Raw genomic sequence first — 26,312 nt, 5'->3', positions numbered from 1 at the left:
TCCGGGCTATCTTTGATCCTACAGGTCAGCAGTGCAGCTTGATCGACTCAGGAGCAGGAGTCGTTGTGGTACAACTCTCTCGTGAACAAACGCGTATGTCAAGCTCCGTTTCCAGGAGAGACCCATGACGAGGCTCTCGAGACTTGAAAAACTCCAGCTCATTCGCTTGAATGTCATCGTGGGAATGATGGATGTGATCAGCCGAGGCATGGAATACACTCAGGGCCGGCTGCTCCCACTGTGGATGGCATAGTCTCGGATATTCGGGCCTCTTGGTACCGGTCCGACAGACCGAGACGTACGAGCGGTCTGCCCATCCGGCTCCTCAGCGATCGGAACGCCAGCTTGCTACCCCGATGACCAATAGACAAACACACCGGCGGCGTATAAATAAATGAACCGTCGGAGCGATCGATACTCAGATTGATGGGTCTGACACTGAGCGTATCCGTGAACAGACCTGAGAGAAAACATATGGAACGGGAGCATCAACGGCGCTGGCGTATCAAAATGAGCCGGGATGTATCCAAACTGGTCTCCGATGTGGAATGGCTTGAGAGAGAAGAGACGAGCTGTTCATGACGGCGGATTTCGTTACGGGCTGAACACAAGTCTTCTACTCCGCGGCCATCTCCACGAGTCAAGTTATCGAGTGCCGATCCATTCGAATCCTCACAATCAGTCAGCTCAATCGACCCCACTGACTGGGAATCTCCAGCATTTTTTCCTGCCGACTCCAGAATCAATGGCCCGGGGGCACTCCATCAGGCAAGGTTCGCACACTCTACCGCAAAGCCATACGATCGCGGAATCATTCAAAGCTCTCTCACGTTCCTATCTGTTGATGAAGAGAGGAACAGGCAGTTCCGCACTAGACTCGCAGCCAGCAAACCGTCGCGTCGGTCCGGCGAGCCAGCGGGCAGGCAAATCGTATTCCGCGAAAAAAAACGGCCAGGAGAGGAAAAAGTCGTCGTCGACACCTCCGTCGCTGTCGTAACTCACAGTTGCCCCTCAAAAGATTTATATTTTAGACCGCTGCTGTCGCGACTGAAAAAAGGAACGACCGCGAGGAAGAGCAATTTTCGGGGAGGAAGTTTCCACCCAGGAGAAGCCGGAGAGCTATTAAGGCTTCTTTTAATGGCTCACATCGCGTCGAGCCCAGAGAGCAGGGCTTCAAATATTGAAATTCTCACCTTCTTTTATCGAAAGGACCATTTGACGACAAAGTTTCCGCGCAATATGAAAGAGTACTTTTTCATCTCTCTTATCCCCTCGGCGTCGTCTCTGTCCTCCAGGACGATAGACTGTCGAGAAGGGTTCCGGTGAATGGGGATCATTAAATTTGCATTTTCAATCATTACTCCCTCGTTTCCTTCAAAGAGCGCGGAGACAACCGGAGAGACAGAAGATCTTAGATCTGGCTGATACCCCGGTTCCACACTCGGCGACTGAAGTTTCCTCGCTCCCTTCCAGATTGCACGTAACGCCGGCGAAAGCAGCTGTGTATTAAGGAATTCACCATCCATTTCTATCGCAGCTTAAGTAGACAGCGCGGAGGCAGTCTCGCTCGTTTTGGGGTCAAGGGGAATCATTTTTCCTAGACTCGAGGAAACTTTTTCATCCGCGCTCGAAAATCCCGCGATTTCATCGCGAGGGGTTCCCGGTTTCGGGAGCGAGTTCCTGATTTCTCCGAGATGCCTGATCATAGAGTTTGACAACTCCTCCGTCGAGGAAAATGGAGCGTCATCAGCACAACTCGCTGGATGCCGAATATGTGGCTGTTTTTGTCATTTACACGGTGAAACTACGCCGGCCGCACGGAGTTCATCCTCGATCATTCGCCGAGCTCAGAACGATGTACTGAACCAGCGTTCGAGCCGCACCGACGATGGCAATCGAAGTGTTTACCTGTTTCGGAGATGCCATCAGGATGATTGCAACGCGAAGGCCATCAGCAAATATATCGCGGGAAAAAGGCTACCACTCTCCCATTGGTTGGGCGTCATTTGCTAATGCACCACGCCTCCAGTGATACCACCGAGTGTCAAGAGCTCGCTGTTCGCAGGTTATCCGTCTGTGCGCAGCGCGCAGAGGACTCCGAGACATGGGGACTCTCCGCGAAATTCGAGGACCATCGGAGCGGCTTCGTCCGATGAGATGTTGTGCGTCGCATATAGTTCGGTCGTAGTACAAATAAGGGGATATGTGAGTCAGTGCTTTATTTGTCCCATAAATCAGGGAATTGTCCGCGCATGACCGGCTCGTCAATCAGCTGTTTGTATTCAAACGACCAGGCAGTGCTCTGCTTTTCCCAGAAGACCTTTTTGCTTGTGCCGAACGATAAAACGTCCCAGTCGCACGAAATTCGCTCTCCGTCGCTCTGACCCGAAAGCGAGCTGCGGTACGAAGCAAGTCGTGGCGAAATGACCCGCACTGACTCTGCCAAAAGGTAAGGGATTGTTGTGCGGCAGCAAGACGGTAGAGTAATCTAATCAAGGAGACTTACGGTAGTGTTTGCAGATGTCCAAGTCGACGTCGTTTGACGTTTTATTCGGGAAACGGTAGGTGAGCAGTTGCTCGACGGTGAAGGTCCCATGTATAACGACAAGCGTTTGTCCAAAAAGGACAAACAGAAACAATCCCACTCGAAAACTACAGCTCCTTGTCGTAGCCGCCATCTCCCCAGTACACTACGTGCCGCCGCTCGTCCTTCTCCCCCTCCTCACCGCAAGCTGGCGGTTTGTCGCACCTATTCCCCACTCGGACGAGCACAAAATCTACACTCCTATCCTCCTGACTCCGAGAGATGCATGCTCCCTGGGAGGAGTTTCGAGACCTTCGATGGAACTTGCACGATTTTTCAGAACACCATGGGGGGCAGTTATTCGGAAAGACACGGAAATTTCCGGACACTCCTGTATCCTGCACGACCGGAGCGTGCACGTTCCCGTTCAAAACTTCGCTTTCGCGCGGCGGTGTCTCATCGACAGACGAGGAACCGTACTGAGCCGGAGCAGAAACGTTCGTATCCTCTCACGTGCGCTGCATCCTCCGTCGGACCGTCCTCTCCATGTTCCCTTTCCTGTCCTGCCAGGCTAGCTGCTGGGGGAAGAGAAACACCGGTATTTGACGTGGGGTGCCTGATGACAAAGGCGCTCCCGGAGATGGAAAGACGGATCGAACCCCGGAGTACTCGGGTGGCATCTAATTCCGATTCCAAGGAAGAAAATCGAGAGTCCCCGCCTTGCGAAGATCGGACGGGAAGTCAGGTTTATCGGAGGAAGCGATTCGCGCCCTAAGCCGACTCGCAAGAATCCTCCAATCCGTACAGAACTCGATAGCACCGGCTTTCGTGGGCCGTTTGGAATTTCCCGAGTCCATAGCGAGAGTCCGCGAACAATCATTACCATTCGACGGACGCGATATCCATTCTAAATTCGGCATCGCGGCGGGACATGAACTTCCTCTCAATATCAATTTGGAGATACGGTATCAGAGCACAGGTGTTTTCTTCGAATGCAAAGCTCCGAAATGCCGAACGGGGCTCTCCCGCTCTTCCCCCAACGTTGCGCCAGCGCCATCGTCTATGATACTGGCTCAAGAAGGACTGAGATCATAGACATTCTAGAAATGGCGATAGGGTGGCAGAGATGACGATGACGCGAGAGCCGCAAGTTTCTATAGAGTTCTGCCGGCGTTTGGGTTCTCTCATGGAACATGGGGCGGAATACCTCGCAGATATCATGGCGGCTCGAGCAGCATCACTGCGTCTATTTTTCTTTCCAGAGATAGCGGATTAGCTCTTCCGCGGAGGAGCGGAGGGTGCTTGATCGGGAGCTCGCTCATATTGCTGGTTTTGAGATCGGGAGAGGAGATCGGTGGGGCCCCGAGGAAGAGGAAAACTAGCGACGTTGCACTAAGCAGGAGCGGACGGGGCTGCCGATATCCTTTCCGGACTCGAAAGAAGTAAGTCCGAGCCATCATCCGAGTCCCTGCGTCGGATCTCGGGATTCCTCCCGGGGAACACTCAGAGGGCGGATAAAAGAGAATAAAGACCACTGGGTAATAAACATCGTTATCATTATTTTTGGTTTAACTTGTATAACTTGGCTCTATATGCACTGGCTTATGGGGAATGATCTCCTGTCGATGCTTGACTGGCAACTTTGTCCTGATGCCGTGCGCATGGACACGCACGCAGCGGCTGCGTCTCCCGCCTGTTTTCCGTCAGACAAGTGGAACAACTGTCTGCTCGAAGCGTCGACGAGTATGATGAGCATTGTTTGCACTTGAAGAGACACAGAAACCCCAATCCACTGCCGCTCGATTTCAAAACAATGCCGCGTCAACAGAACTGGGCTGACAACGAATCCGGGACGATTCCTCAGAAATCTGCGTCCCAACCCGTCACATCATCGGGCGGTGGACCCTCCGCGTCCGGCGGATATTGGTCGAAGTTTCGGGTATCTGTGACGTGTTGGATCTGTGGCACGAGAGGAGCCTGTAGGGTTCGTTGTTTTAGTCCCTCCCAATTGAAGCCTTCAAACCACTTGTGCTTCCGGATGTCGGAGATGCCTCCGCCGCCAGCTCCAAGACGTTCGTTCGGGTTGTCGCGGCAGAGTTTCTTGATGAGAGCCTGCGCATTGCGTGAGATGCAGCGAGGGAAGTCGATTGCGTCGATGCCTTTCAAGATGATATTGTATGTCTTCATGAAGTCTGAGTCGGTGAAGGGCGGAGCTCCCGTGAGCAGCTCGAACATGAGAACGCCCAGTGACCAGTAGTCGGCTGAAAACGACAGAATTTTCAGATTCGGAAATATTCAAGGCGGGCCCTCCGCTCGAGAGCGACATCACGGAAATCGTCGATGATGCCAAAAGCAATCCCATCCGGCCTCAGGAGGAGAAGTCGGCGCGAATAAATATTTCTGAGCTCACCTGAAATATCATGACCACGATTCAAGATGACTTCTGGTGCGACGTATTCCGGAGTGCCGCAGAAGGTCCACGTTTTCCTTCCTGATGTCAGTTTCTTTGCGAAGCCGAAATCCACAAGCTGAGACAGGAAAGAGTGGAACTTAGCGAAATTCAGGGTACCGGAATTTGGACGAGTTCTGATTGAAACCGAAGGTCCCGTGATCTACCTCATGAGATTTGAGGTTCTGCTTACTTTAATGTAGCCTCGTTGGTCGAGAAGCATGTTCTCGGGCTTCAGGTCTCGGTAAATGATATTACGCGAGTGAAGATAGTCGAACGCCTCCAGAACACACGCTGTGTAGAAGCGTGTTGTGGAGTCGTCGAAATTGCCACGGTCCCGCAAGATCGTCCACAGTTCTCCACCGAGGCACGCTTCAAGGAGCATGTAGAGATACTTTGTGTCTTTGAACGTCTTGTACAGCTTAATCACGAAATCGCAGTTAGTCTCGACCAGGATCTGCTTTTCGGACATGATGTGCTGCTGTTGTCGAGTTTCCACAATTTGCGCTTTCTTCATGACTTTGAGAGCAAACGATCGACTCGGATCGTTGACGGGCTGGACGAGTTCAACCTGAGAAGCGAGAAATACGGCTCAGTTCATTGGCATCAAGTCGTGACCCCGACGACGTCATTAAACAGACGGCTGAGCGGAGCGCTTCATATTCCTTCGCGTTCTCCGAGGAAACGCGAATTATTCCGTGGAGGGAAGTATAGTTCCGCTCACCCTGCCGAAACCTCCGACGCCGATGGTGGCGACCACTCGGAGGTCACTCAAGACTAAGTCTTTGAATTCATTGTCGATCTTCTTACGAACTCCGTTGTTGTCAACATCGTCCTGGTAACTGTTCGCTTTGATAGCATCGATATTTGACATGAGTTGATTGAAAGATTCACGGTCGATAACAAGGCATCCCACGGAGTCTGAATCGGCGGTGATGCTCGCAGTGCGTACATCCTCGGATTGCAGCGCTTTTTCACCTGAAATGGGGCATTAACAACATCTTACAGGCGGCACTCGGCTACGAGGAATCCGAAGTTCATTTCGGTCACCTACGTATCATCATGTCATAGCTCTCGTTCGGCCTTTTTTCTCGAGGAGGAGGGTAACCACGTTGAGTAATATCCTGTATTGTTGCACATTCGAGAGTACAGCTTCCGCTGAAGTACACACAGTGGGTTGTCCGAGTCGGTGAACCGGGAGAAACCAACTTCGATTATCCGATGAAATCGGAACCAGGAAGCCACAAAAGACGATGTGGACCAATGGCCTCGAGGCTCCACCAGTTGGTTCTGGTTCAAATGCGACTGGACTCAATATTGCACCGGGCGAAAGCGTTTGCTTCCGAATCGCGGAAAGAACACACACACCACAAAGCCGAGCCACTGATTTTGAATCGGAGGAACTGGAGATCGAGAAATACTGGGATCGCCATACTCTCGAGTGCCTCTACGATCAATGAACTGCTCTGGCATCAACAAAAAAAATGAGGAGGACGAAGGCGATAGAGCTAAAGGGGAGCATTTTGGAACAGACGCTCCGTTGTTTTGCCGTAGGAGTCGAGCGTCCACTATAATCGAGTTGGTGGCGGTGGCCCGCGGATGCTTCGGCAGAGCGAGCAGTAAATAGGTCAGTAAGTTTCCTTCCGTATGCTCCGTGAACGCCGAGATGGCGATTAAATACTCACCAAAGAACTCTCCACGCTGCAAGGTTCTTATGAAGGTCTCTTGACCGCTGTCATCCTTGCGTGTCACTTTAACGGTACCCCTGTCGATGAAAATCGTCAACGTGTTAGAATTTTATCGCGCTTCAACTATTCACGCAAGCGCAAAAATTGTCCTCCAGGAAGGGAAAACGCCGGAAGAGCACCAGTCTATCTCAAGCACCTCCAAGATCGCTCATGCTAGACGGAGTGGCTCCGACGATTGCGTCATCTCTCGCGTCTGACTGGACTGGTGAGCGAGGAGTGCATGCGTGGAATGGGCAGCGAGATTACGAGGATATTTTGGTAATTCCAACAGGAGAGAGGATATTTCGGTTACAATTGAGAACTGTCGCGCGATACAGTCGAGAAAGTTTGTGACGTGGTTACTCTCAAACGACAGTTCGATGACGGGTACTCGTATTCAGACGGAACCCCGCTAAGCATTACGAGCAGTCAATGGTCAAGCGGCGCGAGAGGAACTGGATTCGCTACGCTTCGTATCCATTTCCCTGTTGAGGGGGAAAACTTGACAGGGGGAAAACGCGCTGACTTCCGGGATGCTTTCGATCACTCGATGAAGTTTTCCGTCGAAGGAATTCCGACATTCCCTCCGCACTGCTCTCCACCAGCAACACTCCTCAACCGCTAGAAGACGAATTACTAACCTGCTTATAATGAAAAACGTATCGCCCTTGGCGCCTTGGCGGATGATGCAGTCGCCCTTGTTGTAATTAGCGTCCTCGAGAACATCGGAAATCTTCCACAAAGTCTCCTCAGGCAAGTTTGCGAATGCCGGAACGCTGCGGAATTCATAGGTCGTTGAGAAAATGAGCGAGGAGACGGAAATCGAAAGTTCCGTTCGCTCGTTTTGTGGACTGATAGACCCGAGATGAGTCACCCTCGGTAACACCTGGAACGGTTGCGACTGGCGGGAGAGCTGGAAGCATGCTACTCCAATGATTGCACTCTCAGAATTCACTCGGTGCCTTCGGTCACGAACTCGCGATTTCGATTTTGTGTCGGTAGGAGGAAGGGAATCAACGAAGGTCGATGAGCCGGCGTCTACCTTCCTCCTTCGCTATTTCATCTCGAAGACGAGCCATACCACGGTCATAAACGATCTGTGGATTGGAATATTTACTCATACCTTTTCAAGAAGTCGGCATATTCTGCTTGACGAGTCAAGCCGCTCCTCATCATGATCGTCTGGAAGCATTGTCGCTCTATGGCCCACAATTTGCAGTCTTCGACAGCTGTGCAGGAGAAAATCACGTTTAAAAAAGGTCTATTCTCTGAATTCTTCGTCTGCATGGACGGTGCGATGGGCAGAGCGCATTATTCCGAAACGAAATTGGACGAAAATCGAAATTCTCAGAAACCCGAGTTCTTCGCGGACACAAAGCAGACTCTCGTTGAGGAAAACGTCGGTCAGAGGAAATGTACAGTACCTTTAACAGTGGCCGTCCGCGTACAGTTGTAGAGAATCGCGAGCTCCCCGAAAAGCTGGAAGAAGATTCCATGGATTGACCTCGAGCGTGGTCCGACAATGATCCAATGAGACATGTTCGTATGCAGTGGAGTTCGAGAAACCTACCTTTCCGACTCCCATGTGGCTGAGAAATCTTCCTTCCTTCGTCACCTCCAGGCGTCCCTCTGAAAATCGAATTGAGGGATTATCTTATGCTCGAAAATATCGGCGATGTCAACACAGCCCGGCACCGCGAGGGAAACGAGGGAATCCGAGAATCGATCTCCCGGTAGGCAGAGCGACGGTTTTCTGATCTCCGCAATGAATATCATCGCAGAAGAGCGTCTGATTCGTGGGCAGAATCTACCTCCACACGGTCGGTCGGAGGGAAGGGATAATCAACGAACCATACTGGTCTCGCCAGAAGAGCATGGCTCTGAAGTAGAACCGGGTCTTCGAGAGGAACTTTGAGAGGTTTCGCCGAGAGCATCCACCTACGAGAAAACTGAATCGAGCCTGTCGAGGTGTTCATAAGACCTAACATTTGATCGCGGAGCGGTTGAAACAGGGGTTTCGTCGTGAGGGCGCACCACCCCTCTGATCTCGGCCTCGCTCACTGCCAGTGACGGCGCCGTCGATCACAGCTTCACTCGATCGAGGGAGACTACCATCGATGGGCACAGTAGTCACTGCAGGGTGACAACACCAGTCCGACTGGCTCTTCCGCGAATGGATTGGGTGCCCTTGGCGTCGGCAGAACGGACTCTGTCAAAGTCCAACGGAGACAACAATCCGCTGTTAACGGGGAAACCTAAGACCCGCAAAACTATTCGATTGATCTTGATTGCGGAAGAGATTCACACGAATTTAGATTTAGAGGGAGCAGTTGTAGGACCGGATCGAGGAGCACGAGGATATATGTACATCGCTTCGGAAAGAGTATCTAGCAGACCTGTCAATCCTCGGCATCCACCTTCGAAGAGGATGGATCCTCGATTTGGGAAAAAAAGCTCCGAGAGATAATGGTCAGGGAGGCAACCCATGGGCCCATGGGACATGATATTCGCTCCGCAGTCACACTTCGCATTAGAAGGTCGGCCGCACTAGGAGCCAAGACGCACTTGCCCAAATATCGGGGTAGCCGCGTTGAAGGAATTAGTCATCCCCGCCAAGCGTCCCATTCGCAAGCTTGTTCGCATCGTGGTCGTTTGTTTCGTGAGAGATTACCGCGATGGATGGGGACGCGAGGTTCTCTCGGTTACGGCATCATCGAAAGGGTGAGGGCCGGATAGCCTAGACGTATTCGCGTATTCGGCGCGAATAGCGCAGCCTTGCAGAAGTACAGCAACCGCTTTTCGGCTAAGAGGCGGTCAGGTCCGCCTTCTGATCTTTCGGGAGGTTCGGAGGGAGCAAGGGCTTGGTGCGCTTTGTAGGATCAAATTGTCCTTGGTGCTACAGATAAGGCAGCGTTAACGCTCTTTAAGCTCGTTTCCTCATAGACAACGGTCCGGGATCGAGTAGAATTCGCACTCGACCGGAGCGATGACTCAATCACCTCGCGAAGCGCTCGACGTAAGCCAGGAACAGCCGTGGCTCAGCCGGTCGCATCGTAGAGTTTTCGATAGCTGGTTTCGAAGTCGATTGCTCGAGTAGCACAGGCTCAGTGGTACTGTTTTTGTTTTCGCTCACACCCGCGGTTCCTCTGCTGATAAGCTAGCCTTCTCTGACTCTTCTCGAGTAGGCTTCTAATCGCAGTTACTGCGCTAGGAGCAGAACTCTCCGTCTTAATATAAACTTCCAATGGCTGGGTATCTCGGCTGCGCGAGACATAGGATCGATGGTTTGCCTTCTCCGGTTACGGGTGTGAGCGACATCAATTCAGAGTCGTCGGGAGCGACGGAGCTCCGGATTATCGGGGAGCATCGTAGACCATGGACTCAGCGAGCTATCGTGCATCTGTCCGCCGCTCATCGTGAGAGCATTCATCACTCACCTTGGATGACATAAACAACGCTTCCAGCATCACCTTCCTTGATGATGAGTTGGTCTGAAAATTGAACGAGATGAAGGTCATCGAATGAAAGTCCACGTGGAGGGTCGAGGATAGATTAGGAGCTCGCACTGTGACACAGTGATCCTAATATTCAACCGCTTGATATCGCTCTTTCTCTTGAATGAGTATTTCGAGCACGAATCGTCTTGACTCCATCCAACGGTTGGACTCCATGATCCTCGTTCCTTTTCCTCCCGAATTCAATGCTGTCGGTCAGTTCCAACGGAGCCCATACAATATTACGTGGATGAGAAAAATTGATCTTTGTCTCGGCAAGATCGAGAATTCCAAGTGAGCTTGTTTTTTGCTCTGCGCCATGATACAGATATTCCACGGGGACGCCTGTCACAGGGCTCGCAATGATATCGCTGCGTATGTCAAGATGACAAGACATCTCAGATAGATTAGACAACTAAACGGCAAGTCCGCTTATTCTATTTTTAGCAAGGAGCAGCGATCCAAGGCGACTCGTCGCTCTCGACCGCCGAGAATTGCGCGTGTAAACTACCGTGCCACATTCTTTTTGCTTACAGAAAAGCAGCGTCCAGGAGACGAAAAGATGAGACGGCTTGAAAATGGCGGCGTCGACTCGAATGAATCATAACTCGCGAGAAACTGTGAGAACCAACCAGTATACGTTTCCATTCGATTGGATCTCCAACTATCGGAGCGTGACTAGCGAAGCCAATCAACAGCGCGACATCGCTCATTAAACGTGTTCTCTTCCCCGTCCGACCCACTCTGCATTCATTCCCGCATCAAGGGCAGCGTGTTTTCTTCCCCATCTGACCGCACTCTGCATTCAAGGGCAACGTGTAAGCTCACCTTTCGGATATTGGCACGGAGACATGCAGTCGGTGATCTGTTCGATTTGAGCTGTGTCCAAGTTTTTCATGAAGTCGTTCTCGAGTATGGCGTTCTGAATTAGATCGCGGACTCTGAAAGCGGGGTGGAAGGAGTCGAATAGGTTGGAGTTGGAAACCCATACGCAACAAATGATCGATCACGGGTGCCAAGCTCGAGAGGAATACCTCTCGTGGTCGTCAACACTTACTCCTTGCTCTTCGGATGTTTTTGGAACGTAACATTGATGTCCGCAACAGATATTACGCTCTGGGGCTCGGCCGAGATGCCTTGTTGACGTTTTCGCTGGCGACGAGAATATCTAGGGAACAATTCAGAATTCGAGTCAACGCCACTGGATCGCCAATGAGAATGCTCTACTCGGCACACGATTGATGTGCCGAAACTCCTAGTCCCACGCGTGAGAATCGCTTCGATCCGACGCGGATTGCGGGAATCCGAATCACGCGGAGAAGGCGAAGATGTATAAGGAGCTCCAGGTGTTTACTCACCGCCTCGAATAAGGTATCAGTACACTCTGGTACTTATCGAGTTGCGAACGCAACTCCTGGATTTCTTTGCTGCTCTGCTGCAGAAGTAACTTCAGATCCTGTGAAAAAAAGCGATTTCGGAATTGAGTTCGGTTTAGCTTATGAGGGTAGAGAGGGAGATCACACGAGGATACGACAAGTGCTTTGCGGACAAACGACCGCAGAGCGCGCTAAATCGTGTCACTTGAGATGCGGGAGGCACAGATAGGCTGGCACGCAATTCAATGCTGCGAATATGAGAAGCACTAGTGCATCGGCGATCTCGATTCGAAGAGCGTTCTTTTTCTCTGGACGAGCGCGCGGACGTCAACGACCTCGAGCGGAGCGGAACTCGACGCGGGACTAGTCTACTTACCGCGATTGTTTGCTGCTGTCTCTGAATGATGGTCAGAGGATCCGTCCCCATGTCCAGGATCGGGAGTCCCAGCGCTGAGTTGTCGGGCTCAGAAGTGTCCATGATCAGACCCGCGATTACTCAACACCGGAAAAAAGACTGGAATTCGGAGAGTGGATCAATCCGGTAGTCTGTATCGATCGTATGCTTCGGGAACTTCGACTCCGTCGAGTTTCACCCGGATATCGCTGAACTACTGAAGACGCTCGAAAGAGACTGCGGCCGAAGAGACAGCTTTATAGAAAAACCTAAAGCGAGCCCTCGAGATCTTCCGCACGAGTCGCGTCGAAGCATCGAGTACTCCGAAAGGAGCTCGCGGTCTCTTTTTGAGCGATATTCCGAAGCTATCTCGGTGCTCAGATCTGAACTTTCTTCTCGTTCCCTCGCCCGAAGAGTTATCTTCCGAAGAGAGGAGCAAGGCCCAGCTACCGCTATCGCATGTGTTTTGTTTTAGTCGTTCCAATCTATCTGTTACAAGCTCAATTATCTGTATCGATCCGCTCGAGACCATCTAGGTATCTGTTCTAGCGATTACCTCGCCAGTTCAAGCTCAACCATGAAGGTATCCGAGTTCATGGAACTCTTTCCGGACGCCGTTTTTCGGTCGGGGTTCACCGGTATCTAAGTCCATGAACTAATTCTCTGTAACTCCTTCCACGGACCGAGAATCAGGAAACTCGGGGAGATCTGCGAAGTTCGATATCTGATACAATCATGACGTCATCGTGGTTCGAACATTCGAGCGAGAGTCGGGTGATACCGCAATCTCGTGGGATGCAATGCGCACTGTCGGTAAGATGCTTTATTGTCAGTCACCTTGTCGCCGAAGAGCTCGGCGGCCATTCCGAAAACATGAATGGCGAGCATGTCGGAATCGATTCTCGTGGTTTCTGAGGCAAGCTCAGTGAGGCATTGAGATTGTGTGGTATAGGTTACCTGACATCAGAATGATGATTGGGAGGTTGATCTTCTCCTTCTCACTTGTTCTAGGCATATTTTACCTTCGACGATTTTCTACCTCAAACGATAATCGCTCTGACAAAGAATATTCACCGAAGCATCACAGAGCCAGGGTATGCTGCGAGAATCCCCCAGCATGAGTTTCGTAGCCGTTCGTCTCTCTTCCGATCGATTCAGCCGATTCCGCTCGACTTGGGACTTCGACTCGTCCTGATCCCCGGACAATAGCTCAGGAATCCGCCACGGCTAGCGCTGGGAGATCCTGGGAGCTCGCGTGACCCTCGAGGAGCACTTAAACAGGACTACCCCGAGAATCATTCAAGAACCGAGACAGCGATCCCGCCACGAACAAATCGGCAAGCATGCGAAACAGCGGAAGGGCATCCGTCACGGGAGCGCTCGCCGTAAATTCGGACGCGTGATTTCTGTGAAAGCTTTTCCTGGAATCTTTATCCGAGCTGTCAACATCATACCGACTCTAAATAGCGATCTCGCAAACGTAATCTCCTAATTTGAGCTCGATACAAAGTTCATCTATCTAGAAGACCGAGCACCGGCAATGTTGAATACTGCCAACTGTAACTTGTGACTCGGAAAGCACCGAGTCGCGAATTCTTCTCATTCTCCAGGAGGTGTACATGCAATACTCTCAGTTCGAAATTCTTTAGACTAGGGGGATGCAGATAATCGTGGTACACAACGGTAAGAATTAATCTCTACTCACACCGATCCGATGTCCACCGTGGTCCGGTTGACTATGAGGCGTCTACACCAAGCCCGAGCTCGAGCATACGGCTTCTGCAATCAGGGAACAAGAACAGAGAAAATGGCTCAAGTAGAGGGAATGAGCGAGCGAGTCAATTATTAGCTTTCATTTTTCTCTCGGTTGTTTGCCGAGCGGGAAACCTAGATCGAGTTGAAAGGTTTCGGAGCGATTGGCTCTCAATCCGTAACGCTTCCGCCGGCGATGTCGTCACATTCGTCCGGTTTGAGACGATTCTGTGCTCATGGCGAGGCATCGCCGAGCGATCGCACCCAGCGACCATGGAGTTCGGTAAGAGATACGTTCTCTCCATGGATGAGGCATTCGGCCATGGTTTACGTGTATTATCATCAGATTCGACACCTGCTCGATGATTTCTATTCTCTAATACACCCTCACCCTCATATACATACAGACTCGCTGATCCATGGCGTATTCATTCGACAGATCGTCGTCTTGTCTGGCGGGAATCGCCCCATCCTGCTCCCTGGGGAGCGGACCCATAATGATCAAACGACACCGAAGCTCATGAATCGCGAACTCCCTCTCGAGTTCCGAATCTATCATAAGAGAGTCGATCCTGACATACTTTTCGGCTTTCATCCGCCAGCGGACGAAACTCTATTTATGCAGGACTGTCATGGTATATGACGACAACACTCATCGCGGCCTTCGGAGGCTACGTCGGACGACCACGAGGTCGTCGGCAGAAAGCGCAACAGGTTCCGTACAGATTCGGAGAAGGAATATCTCAATACTCAATCGGACGCGCCGCCGAGACACAGTTCCTCTCGGAAAAATCCGGAAAGCGACCTCTCTGTGGGGTAGGTGAATGAGTGGAGAGCAAGTTGTTTCCACGCTTGCTTGTGGCGGAATGGAACGTTCGTATCAAAATGGATGCGATGACGCCTCGCTGCATGTTGTCCTCGGCAGGCGAAACGCAATCGCCGGAAATCAGCGGCAAATTATTCCGATCACCACGCTCACAACGATGCGACGCTTAGCGGAGGCAGCGCAGCGGTTGGCTAAGTTTTGTCTTTCTCGGCGTCGAATGTCGGCTCCCCAACGCAAGCGTATACCTAGTCTAACGGTGTGACCGTTCGCTCGTAGTTAGTCCGCTCCATTGATGTCGTCTGAAGTCGCACAGGCGGTCCCGTACGTCTTCTCCGGAAATCCGAATAAGAGCGGCACTCCGAATCCGTCGTAGACTGACCCTCACCGGGTCTCGTCATGAGTAGACAACGGAGGGAAAACTCAAACGCCGTTAACAGTATACCGTATCGATCTCCTTTCGATGAGAGCCATTCTTCGATACTGCCGAACCACGCGAATTCAAAATGAACAGAATCCTTGGTTGAACTGCGCTTAGCACCGTTGTTTACCACTGGCTGGAGACAAGCTGAGCAGTCTACAAGAGCAGCGGCGGTGTCGGCCGAGCCACTCAAATCGCTAGAGACAACAGGCGGACGAATTCACAGGCATTAGAAGATCCAGATTGCTCTTTAAATTGGTTAATTATACAAATGATCGATGAGGCAACACAGCGATTCGGCGAGCGAATCGAATCGGATATGGATTTGTTCCCGGAGTTCCAGGAATCGTACCGAACGGCCTCAGCGAAAGTACTCTCCAGCGAAGTCTTCCAGGCACCCGACCGACCGCTCAGACCGTCAGTGAAGGAATTAATCTACTTCTTCAGCGATATCGGTCTCGCTTAAGACAACTTGCTGACCGGACCAAGACGCGAGTGAATTACTGCTCTGTTGTGTTGTACAGAAACACTGGGCGTACGAAACGATCGACAGCGACAGACGAGCGGCCAGACGGGATACAATCTCCAGGCAGTAGATGCCTCGCGGACTTTGCACCGCAAGTTGTTCGAGCTCTTCGGAATCGTGAGTCGGCACGAGTCTAGAAGCGAAGACACACATCTGTTCCGAAATCGCCTTATCAGATGGCAGTCCGACGGTGGGACAAAGAGTCGATCCGAGCGAATAGCCGTACGACCGATTCTCAATCACGCACTCACTCAGTCAGTCAGCCAGTCGGTCGCTCGCTCCCACTCGGCCAGTGCACAAAGACCCTCGACCTCGGTGTCGGAGGGAGCTCCCACGTCGAATCAGAAGGGTCTCTACCTCTCAACTTACGATGATCCCACGCTCAACACTTGTTGTCGGATCACTTCACGAACTTTTATCACCTGCAGCTCCTGTAGATGGTGCCCTGGGCCACATTTCTTTCACTGTCCGTCGAGTCACTAATCCGCAAAAACCTACGTCCGCCGGTTAGCGCCGTCGGGTTTGGAGAGAGTTGACCAGAAGAAGAGCAATGAAAAATATCAGCTCTCCACAGTAACCCGGATGGACTCTGGCCGAGGGACCGACCGACCTCCGGACGGGGAATCAATCAACTCGCGACGGCAGACACAACATCAGACCTCTCTGGACCTCTACCCGCAGAGTCTCGTCGACCCCAGATTCAGGAGAAAAAGTCTTGAGCAAACTCACTGGACATCAGAGAGTTTATCGATCCATGCGTTACGATCTATGCGTTGAAGAAGCTGAGAAAGCCCAACAGGCAAGCAGTTGCTGTGCTTGGTTGTGTGCTCTCGCGTGTGTGTGTGTGCGTGTTTGTGTGTAAATTGTGCCAAAAGCGCCACCGCGATCTATAGGAGAGGAGAACGGCTTCTCATCGTGGTACCGTCGTCACCGAACGACGGCACTGACGACCAGCCTGCCTGCCCGCCAGCCAGCAAGCCTGCCGACCGGCCTACCTGCTTGCCTCAGTTATTTTTGGAAAACGGCGGCGGAGCGACACCGCAAACCGCGTCGAAAGATACCGCATATTATCTCGGCAAAGGACACTGTGAGAATGGAAGCTGTTTCCTTCGGGCCAAACGCTGACAGCGGACCTGATTCAGCGCAGTGACCCTCGGTCTCGGGATCTCCATTGTTGATTGTGTGGAGTCGGAGCTGTTCTCCGAGGTTCTACTCCTTCCCCGAGTGAGTCCAGGAAAAGTTCCAACGATCCATGAGGCATGAGATCTCCTGAATCAACATCGGATAGATTCAGGAAGAGCTTTATCCATGTCTGATGAGAGAGGCTAGCTGTCCTTCTCGCTAGTCCACTTCATAACTCGGTCAGAGGAATAATTGAATTACACGAAGCTCGCGCCCGAGTAGTATAAGAAACGTGATCTCAACGCCGACTTTATTCAGATATCCATCGGTTCGTCTTCTTCAGACGCTCCCCTGACCTCAACCTTCTCGATTTCGTAGGGAATCACCTGTTGAATCACAGAAAGATTTAGAATTGCGCTCTATGCAGCGTGCGAACGGCCCAACTTGGACGGCGCTCCGAAAGTTCAGGAAAAATCCGGAGATACTGACCTTGGTCCTGAGGACTTTAGTTGTCCCACTAGGGAAATCATACAACCCCGAGCGCACGCCCTTCGCGCAAACGATGTCGTAGGGATAGAAAGTTTCGTTGCCTTTCTTAGTAAGAACGACCATGTTCACGGAGCTTCCAGATCCCAGGTCATTGAGAATTCCAGCAGCTGTGGCGTCACGGACCAGCTTTTTCGTTGCTTCAAGATCTGCATGAGAGTAATTCGCGTTATTGCCAGGGTGGCTGGATTCGCAATCACCGTCGATGGAGACCCTTGTCTCGAAGCTCTATCACGCACAGGGAAAGTTTTACTGACGGTAACCCCCAGAGTGAAGCCCGGGGTTATCTCGATTAGGATTTGTTTTGAAGAACTATCTTAAGCCGAGGCATGCGCGTGGAGAGGGGGGGCCAAGTCGCCACGCCTGCATGATTTTCATACTCCGCTCCTCCTCTCCCCTCTCCTCGGAAACCGCACTAGCGAGGCTTCTTCGGAGAAAAAACAATTGGCCTGCTTCCGATTGTGAATGAATTATGCGGCATGCTGAATAGTTACGATGAGAAAGGGGCACAATGATCGTCGAAACACCGTGATGTATCAGCGACGGCGATTTTCTCCAGCTGGGGATGGACCCTACTGGTTCGGCGGAACGGACTAGGATTGTGTACTCGAATCAAGCAGAGGGTATTTTCTAGAGAAATGTTTTCTCGGCACAGATAATTTAGGAGAAAATCGCATCCATCTTCCGTCCAAACATCCCGCACTCGTAATCTGAAATACTCACCCAAATCGGGCTTCCATCGACTTTCCAGCACTGCCGTAGCGGCCAGAGAACCGGACCCCATGGTCAGGTACGGGAGTTCCATTGAGGAACCGTGAGGGGCGATGGAATGAAGATGACATCCGGTGGCATCGTAACCTCCGATGATCAGAGCGCATCCGATGTGTCCTGAGTCGGTGAAGAATCGACGGTGAGCGAGTGGAGTAATTATAATATATCATTCACTCATTCGGACACAAATCACTGAGTGAGTGCACACACCTTGATATCTGTATAAATATTGTTTGATGATGCGAACCACCGAAGCCACTCGTACATCGCGACCACTGTTCAATTCGAGGAGAGCGATCTGCCCCCGAATCATTTCCGTGACCTTGTCGCAATCGGATGCGGTTCCGGCTCCAGCACAACTGTGAATTCATGTCATGTCATCATTCGTTCCGCCGGGAAGAGGGACGCGAAATCATCGAAAGAGATCAGAGAGCGATCTGCCGACTACGATCTGGACCGAGAATCTGAATACAGACACTCACAAGATTTTATTTGACATTTTGTGCAGTTTGTCGCAGAATTTATCGGCGACTATGTTCCCTCCGGTAGCCCTCGAGTCGGCTCCGAGAACCACTCCATCCTTGTAGCATACACCTGGGGTCGGAAATAAAGGTCTCGTGAACTATTCCTTTGTGATGTATGATGGATGTGCATACGTAAGGTTTGTCGCCTTAGAGGTTCCCCCCTCGAGGTTCGCCGTCGATACATCGGTAGATAGTATAAAGATTACGTGGAGAGATTCTGAATCGGGCTGGATACCGTGACCACAATGCTCACCTACGATGGTCGTGCCAGTTTTCACGAAACCTTTCGACTTGTAGCCTCTCGATTCGAGAGCCGCATTCCTGAAGAAAAATCGTGCTGGAGTCACCGGGACTTGTCTTCGGAGTTTAGAGTCGTTGAATTTCAGAACCAATCGAGAACAACAACAGTTCTCGAGCAGTGTCACTTACCGGCATGATTTCCCCGAGAAAAATAATAGTTGACTTACCTCTTGCAGTTGTCGAACGAGAAACCCGGACGGGGAAGGTCAGGACAGAGTGACATGATTGCCTGAACTCAGAGCCGAGGATTTCCGGCGAAGAATTTCAATGCTCGTAATCAACGATTACAGATGAGTCGCAGAATTGTTGCTGGTCACCGAAAACTGTCTGCTAAGCGCCGCATCCATCTTGTTTACATCCAGCTGTTGCCGAGAAAAGCGCCGAATTCGAATCCATCCCGCATGAACAACGATGCGGATGAGTGCGCAGTGCGCACGAAGCTCGATCTGTGCTCCAAACGTGATACAGTAAAAGCTCGTTACTACGAACATGAAGGGACCGACGAAACTGATTCGTTGTACCGAGTTTTCGCTGTGACGAATGCCGCTCAACACTATCCCTATGGCGAGCTGGCCGAAGCAGGAGAAATTCCTTGTTCGTTGTACCGAGAAATTCGTTGTAATTGGGGTCGTTATAGCGAGCTTTTACTGTATAACATAACATATTTGGTTAAGTTATATAGGTATAGAATTATATATAGAACATAACATTGCCTATAACTGGCGGACTCCCTCGTTCCGACGATCCTCGCGCATATCGATTAAGGTGTGCTCTGAAGCCCCGGGGTTGCGGCCGGTGCGCCTGCCTGCTCCCATGCATGCATGAATGCATGTATGTATGTATGATGTTTAGCCCATTGCGAGAAGTAGGCGAGAAGCGAGAACCTTTGAGCTGAAAATCGGATTCCCGCAGATCGGGAATCGCGGGATGTAAGTTCCGCGATTCGAGTAGATATATTGATATGAGTATTGAGTGGGCTACCAAGGAGGCCAACCAAACAAGGGGTGAAGTCAAGTCGAGCAGTTCAACTCAATAGCCCGGAGGAACGCCAGCAAGCACGGTATCGGGGCGTCTGGGCATCGTGATGGGCTCAACTATCAGGTTCTCGGGCCAGTCTCCTCCACAAGGAGCAATGGGCTCCAACACTCAATCTGTTATGGAACGAGATTCCTCCTGCGAGCCGTCTCCGAGTGCTACGTATCTACCGGCTCCGTGCGCTTCGAACGATGCACTCATGCAGGGACTCCAGAGATTCGGGATTCTTCTCTATAGGCCCCTGGATCCACCCTCCTGGGAAAGCAAAGGGGATCCAGGGGAAACGGGTGGGATTTCTCCGATTACCTAGCATATGGGTATTTTTATTATTATTTTCCAGGTAGCAAATGGGGGAAACGAATGAATGTCCAATCCAGGCAGGAGCGACTGCTCGGTCCTTCGCTCATCAGCTATTTCCTGGCCGCTTGTTGTCTGTGGAGCAGAGAGCGAAACAATATCCTGGAAATCTCTTCGTTTGGAAAACCGACACCGTTCAGACAGATTGAAAGATGTCGCCAAAATTTGCATGAAACAAGTTCGAACCTGGACGAAGCAGAGGGAAGCAGAGCTCCGATATCCAGTGAACACGACACAATGTCCGATTCCCCAATACTCAATTCGATGATAATCTCATGGAACACGAGCACGCAATCTTCGAAGGCATCCAGAGACTCGAGGGCGGCAAATGAACCCAGAGTCTCGAGACTGCGGCGCTGAGTCATCCTCCACTACGTATTTCAGAGGAATTTCGGCTTCGCGGCTCAGATGTCATTACAAGAATGCGACAAAGAATGAGAAACTTACGAGGTTTGAGACAGAGTCACAGCAGGAATGTCCACGTCCTCCCGAAACTTCATTCCGTAAATAGCTGAGCACTGACGTAGCCCCACGCTGATCCTAATAGAGTCCGCTTCGCGGTCGGCGCCAAGCGATTGAGCCGATCACTCCCTGCGGACTTTCACCGCTGATGTAACCTTTCAGATGCTGTTGTTCGCGAAATGTCGCTCACACACACCAACTCAAGCCGGTTCTGACCTCAACTGGTATGCCTAGCTGCTGTATTTCTCAATGGCACGGAGCGGGAATGTTCCCCACGTTAAGTGTTCGTCCCAATCACGAGGCGGGAGGCCGAGGATCTGAGTGAGGAGAACGAATAATCGAACGTCTAGACCGAAGACTAGTCCGGACCGTCGGGGTTAGGAAATGAGCGATGGCACTTCGGCTGTCTGCGACGACACTGTTCCGATATCATTATCCTCGAGAATATAACGCAAGGGTGGTAGACTGCTTGAGGAGAAAGTCAAGCGTCGTTCACTCTAAAGCAATACGAGAGCACGATTGCTTCCTCAAGAGCTCGCAGAACACATTTCACCTTTCGGATATCTCAATGGAGTAGGGAGGAAATATTTAGTTTCTCAGCTGTTTACGCTCGTTTTGCCAGGAAGGAATCTCGGTCCTTCCTGGTTCACAGCTGATGGATGTTACTTCTAGAGGCCTTTTCATTCTCGCGAACGAGAGAGATATCGAACCACGCGAGGAGGATTGGTTCTCAGAACATCGATGCACCGTTCTCGATCCTCTCAAAGGCTCCTCGGCGTCCACAGCCACGCCGGATTCCACCGCGATCATAGTGCGGGGAAAGGAATCACATTTCGCGAAGGTCTTCTATATTGGATATCGACTTCTTCTCTCGATAAGTGAACTCTTCCGCGGCGAGCGATCGGCTCCGTCTATCGGAGCGGCAGGATTTCGTCAGCGGTCGAATCAAAGCGTAAAATGCCAGCTCTTGAGCAAAGAGCCGCCGCCGTCTGAGCTATTCCTTCCCCGCTACAGACCCGCCGAAGATCCAGCCAATGCATACCCTACCCTAGCTGGAGAATCGACGCAAGCGATATTCGAGGAATGCTCTCATGTTGGCATTAGATCTCGCCCGGGGAGATCATTCTATTATTTCAATGAATGATGATGTTAGTTAATTATTCAATACAAATATATATATATATACAGATAATTCGAAGCAAGGTCTCCCATCGACACCGAGCTCCCTTCAGAAACTTCCTCGAAGCAATAGTTTTCGCGAGGAATGGAGGCATATGCTCCGTGACTGAAGGCGATTCCACAGCTTCTGGCAATCCTCGAGTCATGGACGCGATCGGGGACGATTCCGGGGACAAGGACGCTCGAGACCTCGAGTCTCTAGAGTTTTGGGTGGGGGTTCTCCGCATCCAGTAGTGTCTGTACCCTGCATTCCAACATCTACGATTGGAATTCGAAACCCGCTGTTCGTGGCGCTTCAGTGCCGTCACATAACCCTGGTTCTGAGTTCTTAGTGGGCACGCTTCGCAACTTCAGATAGTCCTTCCGAGAGCCACTCCGTCTATCGAAAAAGCCAACAGAGCGATCCCAACGAGCGCACCGGTCGAAACTCCCGATATTCTCTCCAGCGATCGTCATGAGAAGCTTGCGGAAGTTTCTGCGGATCGATATCGGCCGAATATATCCTGCGGGGCAATTAAAGGAAAAGCGAGTTTTGGTCACAAGAGCAAACTCCTTTCTAGGGCCACATAGAGGTGAAAATGATTATCACCGAAACCTAATCTAATTCATGCCGGCTGATCGTTTCAAATACGGGTCCTTCTCGACTAAGTCATGGGCACGCATAATAACTGGATGCAGAGTCGTCCCGATCCAAATGATTCTCGCCGGATCTCCCGTGAGCCTCCCGACGCCGACGGTCTCAAAGCCCACCGACAGCGCCGGCGGTCTCCTCGGACATTTTTCTCTTGAAGAGAAGCATTTTGCTCCATCAACGGAGGAGGAACTTCACGCTGTATGATGACGCACACACAGACTGGTGCATCACTCCTCCGCCATGACTTACTGGAAGTTTCCGATCCCGGAAAGTCTCAGGCCAACTCAGTGTCAGTGCGAAACATGTGGCGGTGCGTTCGACTCGGCCGGAACATGACGGGGCACCGAGGAAGCCTCGCTGCAGAAACCCTGACGCCAAATCTAAAAGTCAGCCCTTCTCGAGTATGCGCGAAGCGAGCCCGACGCGTTGAATGTTTCACGTTGAAGCGAGTCCGTTCACGGGTGGAATGAGCATAATTCCGAGACGGAATGCTTCTAAGTTCCGCTGAAAAGCCCCATTAAGCGCCAAGTCATTTTAAACCGCAAGAGCTCGTCTCACGCGGGTACACGCATAACAGAGATCAAGAATGTCTCGAGACTACTCAGGTAGAAAGTGAGTCGGGCTCAGGTTCTCGACCGGCATGATTGGCCGACATTATGATACGTTTCAAATCCCTTCCAGCCTCTCCGCGCCGTACGGGAACTTTCGCTCTGGGTCAACTCTTCGACTCTCGTTCGCGCATCTCGATTCGTTTCTCTCAGCAGCGTAGCCTCCTCGGGAGTTGTGAGGTCTCTGAGAGTAATATGCTATCATCAGGCGCTACTACCAAATTGTTTTCGGTTTCTGTGGAGCCGCGTGCTCTGATTCGCAATCATTTCCAGCGCTTCCTGGCTTCGAGCATGGACCACGAAGTCAGCTCTTCCGCTCCTCGATCTCAAGCACGAACCCACCTCAACTACTTCGCTAGCTCGCTTAGTCCCGAATTCTTCAAAACTCTCACCAGAAGATCCTTATCACGCGGCTGATCATGAAAAGGGTGTTCTGGGACACGATTCTACATGAGCCAGAAAAGCGCGCCAACTCGATTTCGCTTTTTCGAAATTTTCGTATTTTTTTCGACGGCTGTTAAGGGCGGCGCGTGTCGGTCTCGGCTTCCAGATGCTGCCACCGATTCTCGGTTCCGAAGTCTAAACATAACTCGACTTAGCAGGGGATAATTAGTACGGCAAGAGGGTGCAGGTGTTGTTGTTGAGATCCACCTGTTCGGATGTATCCAGTCCCCGCAAGCAGCGGGCATCGAGCATCGATGATAGGCCTCCTTCTCTCCGAATGGAATCCTCCCTTCCCGAAAGCGAAATCCTCTCACCCGTGCGCCAGCGACGAACACCATGCGCGGCACCAGTCGCCGGCATTAGCACCATCTTCAGTGAATACGAACGAAGTGTCGGTCGGTCGCTCGGCCGTCTGATCCTTCAAGTGACTGAGACTCGCTGGATATCGACTGTTGATTAAGTGTGTTGAATTTTGTGAGGAACCTCTGCGACGGGGGTTCGTGGCCGAGCGGGCAGAAAGTTGGACGGACTCGAGGATCGATCGCTAGTCAAATCTTCGAGCGATTCAATTGTTCAGAGTCCGCATGTCGGAGTGCGATTGTGTCGTAGTGACCCACTGGAGACTGTCGTAAGAGTGCAACGAAGAGTATTCTCACGCATCGTAGGCGCCTTCTGCACCGTGTGACTTGCTTCAACTCAGCTATGCGGAGTATGTGCCCCCTCTGAAGCGATCAAGGTATGTAACCGCTATAGAGCACTCCTATGCCCTCCGAGGTACTTTCTTCTCAGCTCATCAATGCGGCGAGCACACAATACATGCTCGACCGTGAACACATGCTGCAGTCTCAGCAGCTGTACAACGCTTGTCTAGTCGTGCACCAGACTGCGTGATTCTCCACCATGCAGAGGGACTTGGTGTTCCGAAATTGAAAATCTCATGACTTATCGTGCTGTTCAATGTTTCCTCGACAATGTGCGAATCCCATCGCTCGAAATGTGGTTTCTATCAGACCCGATTGTTTGCGACTGCGAAATCGGAGACGGAGTGACATCACGCACCGTTCGCCCGACCGCCCGCCCGCCCGACTGACTGACTGACTGAATTCGCGCCCTGCTAACGGTGACGGTTCTAGTTCAGCCGATGACATCCCAACACCGTCGCTTCACCTACGGTGACGGCTCCGTTCAGTACCATTCGTAGACTAGATCTCATTCTGAAATGAGCCACAGTTCAGCACCGGAGGTGTTCTGGGTTTCACGTGCAGGAAGCGCGCCTTCGATAGTCGCTCATCTGTTCACCTTGTGTCTGCATCTCAGCGCCGTGCTGCTGTTTAAGTGAAAGAAAGGCTACCATATGATGCCGACGCGCGAGCTCACCACGTGAAAAGCCACTCGAATATATGTATTGCGGTCTCCATATGCGACCGGTGAACTGTCAGGAAGCGGATAGAGTGACTTCCTAAAACTCCCGTATTCTCTCTCCTCGTCTCGTTCCTACCGGCTAGCCGAAGGTGTTTCTCGCCCTGTTCTTTGATTCCAGCCGTGTGGACGGCAGACCCTGCGAGCTCAAGCTTGAACGGGATGTACCGCGTGGAACCTTGAGCTGATCTGGCACATAATCGGATCCCGGCTTCGGCCAAAGATTTATACAAAAAAAAAGAGAAAGATGAACCTGTGTAAACAAAGCGTAATCAACAATCCTCAGAACGGCCATGTAAGGCATTCAATGGCAATTAGTCAGTGATTCCATTCGTGTATCTTCACCAGCTCCGGTGTGTCTGCATTCTTGACAGTCCGTGTGCCTGTACCCGGTGGTAGGACGGACCGTTTGACACTCGCTCGTTCGCACGGTCCGTCTGATGCTCCCGAACAAAGTTTCCATATTGTAAACGAATGAAGTGGAGATGAAAAATACAGAGAGGACGGAACGCAGGTATAACCACGCTTCGCTCTTTTCGTGCACTCAGACCGACTCCAATATCGGTTTTGTGACCGGCACGTTAACGAGCCTCCGTGGCGAATCCGTGTTACCTGCCGCTGCTGAGTTAGACGGTGTGTTTGTGAGGGGGAGGAGGAGGCGTCCACATCGACGTCGTCGTCGTCGTCGTCGATCGAGACGAGAACCTGCATTGTGAACTACAACACAGGTGCGGTCGATCCTGCCTGAGTCAGGTTCGTGGTTTACTATCATGAGGATGGATGCATGCCTTGAGGGGCTGACTCGAAGCATTCTTGCGTTCGTTTGTTTGTCCGATTCAGCTTCCTCAGAGACACTCACCGACACTACCTACCTGCAGCAAGCTGCACACATCTATGTCTATAAAGCAAGTGAGAAATAGAGAGAAAAAGCCTCTGTCTCGCTCTTTATGCGGGTGCTCGTACCTGCTCCACAGAAGAGCAATGATGCCGACCGAGTGAGCCGGCGGTCGGGCGGTCAGTCGGACTGTCAGTTAGAACACTGACTAAAGATGGGGGAGAGAGAGAAGGAGAAGAACGAGGTAGAATGATCGAAAGAGGAACAGCCGCTGGTGTCTGAATCATTTGATCCTTCCATCTCCTGCTACATACTCTCTACCATTTCTCCTCGTTCACTTCATCGTCCTTCGTCTCTTCCACCTCGTCGTTCTCTTCCTGCTGCTGTTCGACCAAAGGACCGACGAACGCTCTCACAAAGCTATCTCCTGATAATTGGATTAGGTAGTTCGTTCTTCTCTTGTTGTCCTGTAGAAATACGACCTACCGGCATCGGGCGACTGGTCCGGCCATCAATCCATATCTTGCTCTCCGAGAGCTGTCGTCCTGTATTGACAGAGCAGCATGGCCGTGGTTGACAAAGTGGAGGAA

General features: G+C 51.5%; 2 protein-coding genes across 2 annotated transcripts; both read right to left on the bottom strand.

The window, feature by feature from the left end:
• Nucleotides 1-4,066: 4,066 nt before the first annotated feature.
• for (cGMP-dependent protein kinase for) lies at nt 4,067-15,972 on the bottom strand. Its single transcript, XM_003743126.2, has 16 exons — nt 15,856-15,972; nt 13,670-13,743; nt 11,947-12,084; nt 11,553-11,650; nt 11,252-11,362; nt 11,023-11,135; nt 10,138-10,191; nt 8,271-8,329; nt 8,125-8,179; nt 7,824-7,929; nt 7,342-7,476; nt 6,659-6,738; nt 5,698-5,951; nt 5,167-5,544; nt 4,935-5,052; nt 4,067-4,785 (listed from the first exon to the last, which is right to left on the bottom strand). The coding sequence occupies exons 3-16, from the start codon at nt 12,046-12,048 to the stop codon at nt 4,385-4,387; spliced, it is 2,064 nt and encodes a 687-aa protein (XP_003743174.1). The 5' UTR covers nt 12,049-12,084; nt 13,670-13,743; nt 15,856-15,972; the 3' UTR covers nt 4,067-4,384.
• Nucleotides 15,973-16,887: 915 nt separating this feature from the next.
• Prosbeta2 (Proteasome beta2 subunit) lies at nt 16,888-19,080 on the bottom strand. The gene is made up of 7 exons (XM_003743127.1): nt 18,917-19,080; nt 18,703-18,770; nt 18,408-18,519; nt 18,136-18,284; nt 17,878-18,042; nt 17,098-17,303; nt 16,888-16,994 (listed from the first exon to the last, which is right to left on the bottom strand). Exons 1-7 carry the CDS (start codon nt 18,970-18,972, stop codon nt 16,923-16,925), a joined length of 828 nt encoding a protein of 275 aa, XP_003743175.1. The 5' UTR covers nt 18,973-19,080; the 3' UTR covers nt 16,888-16,922.
• Between the last annotated feature and the right edge of the window lie 7,232 nt (nt 19,081-26,312).

The sequence above is a fragment of the Galendromus occidentalis genome, unplaced genomic scaffold (assembly GCF_000255335.2).
Source record: "Galendromus occidentalis unplaced genomic scaffold, Mocc_1.1 scf7180000077440, whole genome shotgun sequence".
Lineage (NCBI taxonomy): Eukaryota > Metazoa > Arthropoda > Arachnida > Mesostigmata > Phytoseiidae > Galendromus > Galendromus occidentalis.
This window is presented reverse-complemented; position numbering and strand designations above follow the sequence as displayed.

Excerpts from the sequence above, each read along its gene's own strand:
- for (XM_003743126.2), bottom strand. The coding sequence starts at position 12,048 with ATGGACACTTCTGAGCCCGACAACTCAGCGCTGGGACTCCCGATCCTG. Across the intron at positions 10,192-11,022 it reads TCCGTGCCAATATCCGAAAG|ACCAACTCATCATCAAGGAA; the intron begins GTGAGCTTACAC and ends TTCAATTTTCAG. Across the intron at positions 6,739-7,341 it reads ACGTTTTTCATTATAAGCAG|GGGTACCGTTAAAGTGACAC; the intron begins GTTAGTAATTCG and ends TTTCATCGACAG.
- Prosbeta2 (XM_003743127.1), bottom strand. The coding sequence starts at position 18,972 with ATGTCACTCTGTCCTGACCTTCCCCGTCCGGGTTTCTCGTTCGACAAC. Across the intron at positions 18,285-18,407 it reads AAAATGTCAAATAAAATCTT|TTGTGCTGGAGCCGGAACCG; the intron begins GTGAGTGTCTGT and ends ATGAATTCACAG. Across the intron at positions 18,043-18,135 it reads ATATTTATACAGATATCAAG|GACACATCGGATGCGCTCTG; the intron begins GTGTGTGCACTC and ends TCACCGACTCAG.